The following is a 10,882-nucleotide window of genomic DNA, read 5'->3' on the forward strand; positions in this document are numbered from 1 at the left end:
AACCAACATCCTTGTCCAACTCCCAGTTCTTTACAAGACTAAGTAACCCATAAGTTCAAAATAGTCTGGATGCTCTTCAGAATAATGGGGAAGAGATCCTATAAATGTAATTAGAGTTCAGGCATACTACTCAAGTGAGAAAAAAAACATATACCCAATATTGTACTGCCATTCCCCCCCCAAGTTTACCCTTAGAGCCAATGGCAACAGTATGTTGCATTACCAGGAAGACTAGCTGGATTTGGCATTGCCAGCTCCCTAATTTTACCACAAACCTCATGGTACTTGTTATTTTTCTTAAAGTCCCAGCTTCTTAAGTCATGTGACTGTCTGGATAACACAGTTTTTAGTCGAGAAAACGTATCGCACTCTCTACATGGAGAAAATGTTAAAAAAATTCTCAAGGCCCAAAAACCAGAAGGCAGATAAAATGAATGCAAACCACATTCTTTTTACACAGATTTATGAGCAGCACAACTAGTGAAGCCTGGTTTTCTATGGCTTTTTGTCTTGTGGTTAATTCTCTGATGTTTAACAAGGTGCAAACCCAGATTAAGTTTTTTCCATGGCTGTGCATTTCTAATAGCTTTTTCCCCATACAGATCCCATAGAATCTAAAAAGGAGTTTGAGCTCTTTCTACAGTTTTTCCCATCACTGAGAGTTCTACTAGGATCTGTAGGAATTCTACCAGGATCCTATCTTGAGGAGGGGTAGGGAGAGAGAAAGACATTTTCTTTATGTGACTCAAGTTTCTGAAATAATACTGAGAAAACGATCTTTTTAAAAAGCAAAGCAATTAGCAACTATTCAATTAAGTCAGTATAAACCAAAAAAACGCCAAAATACAAAAAAAAATCCCAAAATACAAAAACCATAGAACATCTGCACACAAACAAGTACTTAGTGTTTTCTATGCTGGGAGTAAAACCCTCATGTCCCTAAGCATGAGAGAATTATTTTTTAAATTTATGTTTTCCGCATACATGTTATATTTTACCTCAGAAGTGGCTCTTCTATACTCATGGCAGGTTGGCTACAGGACACAGGACAGATGGCAAAACAAGAGGTGCAATTTACAATGCAGTACAGCCTTTGCACGAAGCAAATGAGCACCTGGTCAAAAAAGATAACACTGCAACACGGTTGCGTGTAAAGCATATTATATTTGTTATTTTGCTGTTGGATGGGTTTCTCTTGTAAGAATGTCATGCTTACGCATCACTGTTGAGTAGACACAGAAGAATTAGCATGGCTATTTCTATATTAAAAGATAACACAGTTGCATTACTGGTAAGGCCCCCAGCGACTTCCCTTCATCGTCTACCTCACAGTGTATTTTCAAGAAGTCTTTAGGAAACTTAGTTGTCTGCAAGTCCTCTCTTTCTTATCAAGAAAGTTACTTGAACTTGAGCAGCAGAAACAGAAATGAATGGGGAGAGTGGGTTAGATCAGGAAGGGAGAAATACAAATAGAAACACAGAAATTGTGTGATCACCAGGTTTCCTTAGGGAGACAGACTAAAGAAACCAACAAGATTTTTAAATGAAAGAAGATACCAATAAGACCAATTTTAGGGTAAACAGGCTATTCCTTTGGAAGAAATACGCTGTTCCTTTTCAGCTATGCAGCAAACTAGTAAAGACTGTGTTGAGGAAGTTCTAAGCAAAAGCTTTACAGATTCTCTCATGTCGCATGGCAATTGATCACATAGTATTTACCAATGAAGAGCTTAAGCGTTTAAAAATAAACATGTTAAAATGAAGTAAAAGCACACCCTTACAGAATACTGAACAAAAAAAAAAGGTCAAAGTTTTAAATACTGTAATGACTATATACCAATCAATTCCATATTAAATTAAAAAAAATTGGTGCTATTTGTAATACACATACATACACAGAAAACCCTGCATTTCACTTCTGAATTGAAGGATCTATTAAGTTTGACAAAAACAGAAATTCCTTACTGTGATTCTCTTCATATCTAGCTGTCGGAGCTGCATCATATGATGGAGAACAGTGTGTTTGTACCATGTCTCCTGAGCTATTGGGTTGCCATCAAGGGTGATATCTGACAAAGATGAGGAATCAGCAAGGCACAGAATATCCTCAAAACTGTAACCAAAAAAGTTTAAAGTTTTAATGTCATAGAGTGGGAATAATTTTGAGACGGAAGATTTTATTTCTTAAGGATAGAACATTAATATTTACCTGTACTGAAAAAAACCCACCCATCAACATTGTGTATGACAAATCAAGTTATAAGCATTTTGAAATATCAACATCTGCTGCTGTTAAACTATTTAACCTTTTCCCATACAGGTAAAAAGAAATGCAGAATGAGGAGAACTTGTTAACTATAGGAGTATAGTTTCACCTAAAAAAACTCCTAAAATATATATCAACTCATATTGTAAAAAATAATGCAAGGTGTATTTGCCATTAAAGCCAGAATGAAAGCCATAGAAAATAGAAGAAAAAAGCCAACCACAAATACCACAGAATGATCCTGAGTGTCTGCATCGTCATCAAATATTGGGAAACAAAAAAAACCAATTACAAAAGCATTATATTATCTTCAAAAAAGGTATGTCCATTGTTCTGAGTTCAATCTACAAACAATAACATGGTGGCTTTTTATACAACATCTGATTTGATTTCCTGACAAAAATAACTGGCATGTGTACAATGTATTTAGAGATTTACAGCCTGTATCATGTTCCTTTCATTGAGCATGGAATGTGAAAATAAAGCAGTTGACTCAGATAAATAGTAATTTTAAACAGAAAAATATTTAACTTGATTTCAAAAAAAGCTGAACAGTTATAGAAGTAAACATGACTCCCCAATGCCTTCTACGAAATTGATTACAGTGTATAAATTTACAACGGTGCACCCATCCTTATGCACTTCAGCCTTCAAAAGTCAAGTCTGTGTTACTAAGTTAAGTAAGTTCAAGTGGAAAGTGTGAAATAATTTGACTTGGTACTTTTGGGAATGAAGTTCAAAAAAACCTGAAAGTTATAGAATAATCAGTGATGATCACATAAAAATTTAAACAGATGATCACTTTACTAGATAAACAAATACTTAATAACATTCTGAAATAAGAGACTATTTCTGAATTCAAAAATATGGAATTATTACAATTTTTTTAATATTCTCACAATCTTCCCGATTGCATCAACTGGTTATAGTTCTTCTCACTCTCAGTGGCAGGAAAAATCTTCCTCCAATAATACTTGGAAGGATACCAAACCTTAACTATGCCCTGAACTTAGGGATCGAAAAGCATATGCAGTACAGATGTTCACTGTTAAGACTATCACTGAATAAAACGGCAACTGCCTTCATCATTGGTATCACTCAACTTTCAAAGCAGCATACGATGATCTGCTGAGGACTAACGTTCAGCTTCAAAGGGCTTCAGACCTACCAGAATGTCAGATTTTAAAATGAGATATTCCTGAGAGTTTCTAGGTATTAGATAAAACAATTTCTGCAACAGCAAAAGAGGTAAGAATAAAATATAAAAATAGTATCACCAAATAGCAATCAGTCTCAACCAGCAGAAGAAAGGCCTGGATACCAACATAAGCTAGCAGGAGTAAAGAAATTACCGAATAAAAATATCAAGAAAACGCTGTACGCAATTAGTACAGCATGCAAGTAACTTCTACACAATATACCCAACGGATTGAAGTGGAAGATTCTACTACCTTTCTGCTTAGTATATTAAAACAACGTAAGAGCTGATGGAAAGTGAACTGTGTACAGACGAAGTCAGTGAAGGTGCTTGGCATCTCTGAAGAATTGGGTGTTTTGTACATGTGATTAAGACTACAAATCTGATTATAATTTTCTGCTTCTTTTTCTGATCCAGTTTCCTTTCCACAAAAGTGCTTGCATAATCACATCTTTGGAAGATCAGGCTGACCTATTACTTAAAATACATACTCAACATGTCCTGAAGAGACAGTCTTGCCAAATGACACAGAACTTAGTAAAGCAAATCCATAAACATGTTAGAAATGATAACCGAATTTCCAGTGGGCCACAATAGATTTTGCTTGACAAATATGAAATTTTTTTTTTGTTTTCAAAATTACTTTCAAATAATGTAAATATCTTTATTAAAAGCATTAAATATATTTATTCCAAACACTTCCCACTAAACATTTAACCAAACAGTACTTCTGCCATTACATATGATTTACAGATTTTTAATAAAACCAATCTCATCAGGAAATGACAGAAAAGTTGAAAGTTTGCTAGCGTTTCCAAGACCTTCCACTTATACATACCGCTGTGCTTTGAAATTCTCAGTGCTTCAGCATACCAGAACATTCAATGCGGAGCTAAAACAGATGTGCTTGCTTTATGCTGCTCTTTAGCTGCCCTAGTAGCAGCTGAACTTTAGAGGTAAACAGCTATGTTTTCACATCTTTGTGGAGCTTTAGAAATTCAATGTAGAAAACCTAGTACATTGTACTTGTCACACTGGCATCCCAATCCTAAACCAAGCAAAGCTTTAATGTAATACACTTACCAAACAGACTGCATACTTTACAACCAAGCTTCTGTCTGCTTCCCGGTACGCAGACTGCTGTGACAGAGCGAAGTGGTGACCACCCTATGGGAACCAGAGGCCACATCTCAATGCTCTCCCTAGCCTCTGTTCACCACAAAGGAATCTTTAACCTGCTCATGAAATACAAAGCAGCTGTGGATGAAGCAGTTTCAGACTGCCTCAGTCAATCTTCCTGAGTGGAATGTCTGCTTCTCTTTCCAAAAAACCTTCTCCCGCAGGAGTCCCACCAAACTATGGCAACCACCCCTCCTTCCTGTCCTTTCTTCCTAGATGAATTTATCTTTGCTAAAATAGTAGTTTCAGCAGCACAGAAACAAGTTGTGAATTTGAGTTAAATTACCAAAAAGCATTTTCTGGAAAACTTCTCAGAATAGATCAGTTTTACATCTTGTGTGCATGCTCAGACTCCTGCATCCAATTCTCCCCTCTGCCTGAGGGGATGCAAACCCACTTCTGCCTCATACAAGAATGTGGCAACTACTAAGCAGCAGAGTATTCTGGAGTGGTATAATCTCAACCTCCACCAGCGATACCCATTCACATTTACACATTTAGTAGGCCAGAATAGGACACAAACGCTTGTCCTCTGTTACAGCCTACTTAGGAAGATAGTTGTTCCTTCTCTATTCAAATTCAATGATGCAAATGTAAAGCATGTTCCATAAAGGGGAAAAGCTCAGGAGAAGAGAAGAAAGGCAACATACTCACTAGTCTGACAGAACACCCAAGAGGGAACTGTATGTTCAAATAACATTTAGTCAGAGATAAAAACTTGGGGTTTCCCAGGTTTCTAACCACTAAACTACTGATGAAAACAGATGTTACTACAATCAACCCTTCATTGCCCTTGTACTGCTTTTGTTCAAGTATTCAACAACAACGTATTTATAAATTCTCATTCTGCTAGGAAAAAATGTATTTTCCTGTTTTTATTAGGCTAAAAACATTCCTTCTCTCAGGTTTCCAATTCAGCAACCAAATGAAGAAAAACAACTACTTGTCCTTTGAGCTGGTATCCAACTTTTTCCATACGGCTAGACAATATGCCTTACTAAATGAAAAAGCCAACAGCGTGCCAACCTGGACAGCAGTGTGACAGTGAAAATAATCTAATTCATTTTCGAGATTAAAAAATGGTCTTCCCTGGTTTCACATTTTGAAATATGAGCAATAATCCTCTTTCTGCATCTCAATGGTATATCTTTCCTGAAGAAAAAAGTTTCTGTAAGCTCTTCCCAGTACCACATAACAAATTCAAAATGGAATTTCTCCCTCTTCTTTACAAACTGAAGAAGTAGTTTATAACTGCTAAATTTTTTTGGACTGAAGCCAGAGGTAGGGCTACTTTTGTTTCAGATCAGCACCAATTTCTACAGCATTTGATTTTAGTGTATTATCTTGCCAATACTAAAAGCTCTACAGAAAAGCAGCATTCTGAGGCCTCCTCTGAAGCATGAGGGAAGAACATGAGTTATTAAACCCATGACAGTTTCTCATGCCTTAAATAGTTACAATTTCTAAAAGGTATTCCCGAATCTTTTACTGAAATATTAATTCATATATATCAGTATGTATCAATTTAAGACTCAAGGATTTTTGCTGACATACAAAAATAGGAAAGCAGCAAAACCTTCCAAGGGAGCACTGCCTCAAAAATGCTACTGTTTTAAAATGATCAATAATAAAATATTTTAATGAACCTGTAACGTAAATATATCCAGGTTTTGACAATATACTTAGCTGTTTGTTTCCACTTGGAGGTTTTCTCTATGCTCTTACAGATAAACGAATTACAATAGCTGTGTATCAATTTGATTTTCTAAAAGAAAAGTCAGTTGTATAGATACAGCTGCTTCTGGGAAAAACAATTTTTAAAATTACCACATGGCACACAGCAAACCCAAGCTAACAACTCATAAAAACCACACAAAATCATTTAAAAGGATTGTAGCAACGTTCATATCTAGCACAGCAATTCACTGATATTATGGTTGCATGTAACTTCAGTCAGTTCAGACAGTATCAAGCCAAGCATCAGAACACAGATGGTCAAGAGTATACTTTTCTATTTAATCATTTTCCTGTTAGAAGACATATCTACTACACAACTCAATCAGGAATTAATGGGGGGTTTATCCTATTTCATTTAGAAGTTTTCAAGAGGGTTGTTATTTCAAAACTCCAAGCTAAATGTGATTATAGAAAGAAAATGGTTTGTTTTTCAAATAATGTCTGGTAAATAAAGAGTTAAACTGATACATCCACCTACCTACGCACATACTCACACAAAATTTATAGAAGAGCAGTCTTTCACATTAAGATTTTATTTTTATGCCAATTCCTTCCACAAATTAAAACCAAATTACATATTTGCATGAATGTTCTAAATAAGTATTTCCAGCTTACATGAAAACCAAGACTAGATCTAGCAATAGTTCAGCTGAAGTCCCAACGAATAAATGACAAGTCATGATAAATTACCAAAAAGGCAAGCTACTGATTACATAAAGTTTGAGAAATCTACCTTAAAAACCTCACAAAAAGAATGAAATATTTTTCCTTCTTCAAACACTGTAAAAATAACATGAGTTTGCATAAAACAACATGAGAAAGGAGTCAAAAGTACACAAAATATACCAAGTATATAAAAAGATACAGAAATTCCACTAACTGCAGTGATGCTCCCTGATGGCAAGGGAGCCAGCTACTGCAGTCTCCTCATTGTTCTTGCCAAGCTAAGACAGAAAGAGGAGGCGTGTTTCAATTCTGGAAATTATTCTAGGGAGGTAAAATGTTAACCCCCTCTCTAGCAGATTAATTAAGGGAAGAGCATATTAAAAGATTCCTGCAGCTCATCTCTGCTTTTTTTTAAATGCTTAATAGCCATGAGTATTTAAGGAGATCTACTGCACTGGTACTTTAAGAAGCTAAGGAACACAGACAAGTAGGTTGGAGCTGTCTGCAAAAACCATAATGCAGGTCAACTTAAAATATTCAAGTACCTACTACAATAAAAGCTCATACAATGTATAACATTTTACAGAGAAAGCAGATGCCACAAGAACAGCATGGTATTTCCAGTAATTAGAACACAAAGCATCTTTCCCCTATCCCACGTTAAGTTATTTTATTCTAAGCAAAGGTGGCTAGTGGTGATTAAGGGATAATAAAAGGACATACCAAGCTGAACATAACGCAGGTACTTTTTTTTTTTTTTAATATTGGCACTAGTATAAATACAGACTCCAAAAATGCATGATTAAGTAAAAGCATAGAAGATAAACATTTCTATTTCTTACAAAATGCCCTTAGTTAATTTGAACTATAGAAGCCCTGCTTTGAAAGCTGAACTATTCTGCTTCTGCCATTTGGTTTGAAAGGGAAATAACCATGAATATACCTTTCAGACTTCATTAATATAGGGACAAGTAAAAAATAAGCATGAAAGAACCTAATCCTCATAAGCAGTTATCAGCAGTTTGTGTAACTCCATAAACACAGTGATTGGGTATTAAAATGTAATATGTACCTTGTGTAATGTTGCTTTAACAGATACATAGTTTAACAGTAAAACAACATATTTACAAAACTGTTTTTAATTTTGATCATAATTGTAAATAATATGATAGCCTTTAAATTAAAAATATAAGTTTCTTGGTAGAATACTCACAGTACAACTACATCTTGAAACACTTTGTGTTTCAAGAATTTTTATGTTTAAATGAGAAAATAGCATAATCAAGCCATTATCTGATATGTTACAGAAAAAAAGTCTCTGCATTCATAGTGTTTCAATTCAAATTTTAATGAAATACAGCTCTGATACTTCAAATGACTGATAGGAAGCAAACTGCTATTTCCCTTACCTAGATATATTGTTGAAGCTGAGGAAGAGACGTTGGAGATGGGGCAAAGTATCCACATCTTTCTAGAAGGAAAGATAGAGGCATAAATTCAGTAGCTGGAAGTAGCTTTTGAACCCCTCTACTTAGAACTGAAAGTATTTCATCACGCAACATGCTAATAGCCTTGCTTGCAACATTGATTTCTGTTCAATGTGCAGCTCCATTTCTCCCTACTGCAGACTGCAAGGGAGTGTTTCAGTGCAGATATCTACTCTGCAGAACAAGCTGCATCACTTGCTAAGCAAATGATGTTAAAGAAAAGAGGATAAGGCTGCTGCTGGTTTTGAACAGGCTTTTGGGAAATAAGCCAAGGTGCTGCCTCGGCATTAAGCTGCAGGATAAACACATTGTAAAAAAAGTTTACTTTGTGTCCATGCTGAAATATGATTTTTTGAAGTGCAATACAGCAGTGCAGTTAGGACTACCAAACAGCAGTGACTTTTCTGCCAGAGAATGATCTGAAGGACTCTGTCACCTTTACAATGAAAATTTGTAACAAGGAATGGGTTTCCAGAATGAGTAATTGCAAACTTCTTAATATATGCCACTAGAGACCTTTGCAGAAAGCCTCTAAATAGCAAATAGCTCAAATATTGCTATGATGAAATATATGAAGTAAGATCAAACTTCATTTATAAAACATACATTCATAATGGCCAGACAGCACAGTCTGCAGTGATTCATATACCATTCAGACTTCACCTAACCCCTCAGTTACAAGTCTGCATCTCCTTACTCTACTAAGGAGTATACTCCAACTTGCAACCAGTGGACACAAACCTGTTACTTACAGCACAGGGAAGTATCAAGGTAGTGAGCCCTGTGACTTTAGCCACAAATCGAATCTACAGCCCTTCTTCCCTGCAACTGATTAGTGACATGTCTACACAGCATTCCAGAAACAGTTCGTTCTACCCAAACAGGTGAACACAAGGCAGCTCTAAACAATCTGTACAGCTACTATTAACGAACACAGAACGTGAGCTAACACGCACTGCTGAGAGTCATCGCTCTGTAGACAACAAGCAGGGCTTACTAGCTCTGGTCTGCAGTTGCAATAGTCCTGGTTGAGAGCTGTTCTGAATCCTCCCAAATCAGACCATGGAAAGACTGAGTTCACAACAGAATTACATCTGGACAGCCCCTCTGTCCCTAAAGCTACTTAGTGTTGATGCTTAAAGGGGTGGGCACACATGATACAGGTGGATATATACATGAAGATGGGCATTGTAGGGTTGTGCATCGTAATTCTTAAGTCGTAAGGGTTTTAACTGAAAGAATTTTGCATTTGAGAATAAAAACATGGTGAACACCTTGACCAATTCTCCTTCGAGTCTAAAAATCAAGCTGCAGGTGACAAAATAAAATTCTAAGCTTTTAATACCTCAAAGAAATCAAGCAGATCTGTCTTTCAAACAAAAACACAGTTGATCTTCCTAACAGTGGACCATAATTCACAACTGGATAATAAGTAAACAGACATTCCATAAGTGACAGTATGTATAGATTTGTTCTTTTAATGCCATATGAGACCTTTTGTAATCATTTATCCTGTCTGTTTGCTATTTTTCAGATTAGTCAGATTTCTTGAAGACACTTCCAATACTTAAAGATATGATTTTGCTATAAATCAGGTCTCAGGGCTGCCTTTTTAAATCCTACAGCTTTGGACAAACTACAATTTATTATTACAAAAATAACTACTTGCGATTCAAGGATTTCTAGTCTCTAATGAATATGTCAAAGGTAAGAAACGGTCCCAAAACTGTTAATCTAAGGCCAGTGGATTCAAAAAGATGACTCTATGTTTAATTGCTCATACAAGCTATAATCTAGGTGGATAACTGCAATTATTCAATACAGTTAACTACAATGGGTATGCAGTTCAGTAGGGAACCTCAATTTTGTTGGACAAATATCATTTTTCCTACACAAGAATAATACACTTACAGCAGGGGGGAAGTGGAAAAAACGAAGGTTCACAAAAAACGTACTGGAAGTTACTTAAATTATATTGATCTTATTTCACAGTTTTGGGAGGGCAAACTTTTAAATTGAGGTTAGAATCTTTCATTTAAAGGAATAATCAAGTTAAAAAGCTTGATTCATGATGATAGTATTGTCATAGTAACTGAGTAACTAAAACACTGTCCAAAAACTAAACCACAGAAACCAAACTCTTTTCATGAATTTAGAGTGAAAATTCTGCCATTAAGTGCTATACTGTAACAATATCATGATCAAAATGACACACACACACCCTCCGGCCCCACAGAGTCAACCATAAGAAAATCTAAACCTCATCTTAAAGGAAAGACATGTAAACCCCCTCTCTCAACTACTCAAGTACTCCAGCAGTAATACAACAGTATCTTGGACAGTCTTTCC

General features: G+C 35.8%; 1 protein-coding gene across 1 annotated transcript in view; it reads right to left on the minus strand.

The window, feature by feature from the left end:
• LRRC49 (leucine rich repeat containing 49) overlaps positions 1-10,882 on the minus strand; it is a gene marked incomplete at its 5' end in the record, with an annotated part of 50,362 nt that overhangs the window by 22,871 nt on the left and 16,609 nt on the right. Inside the window, 2 exons of the mRNA XM_010292791.1 lie at positions 1,966-2,113; positions 8,456-8,517. Of these exons, the coding sequence (XP_010291093.1) occupies positions 1,966-2,113; positions 8,456-8,517 (210 nt within the window). The remainder of the gene's footprint in view (positions 1-1,965; positions 2,114-8,455; positions 8,518-10,882) is intronic.

This window comes from Phaethon lepturus, unplaced genomic scaffold, assembly GCF_000687285.1.
Source record: "Phaethon lepturus isolate BGI_N335 unplaced genomic scaffold, ASM68728v1 scaffold36248, whole genome shotgun sequence".
In the NCBI taxonomy this organism is placed as follows: domain Eukaryota; kingdom Metazoa; phylum Chordata; class Aves; order Phaethontiformes; family Phaethontidae; genus Phaethon; species Phaethon lepturus.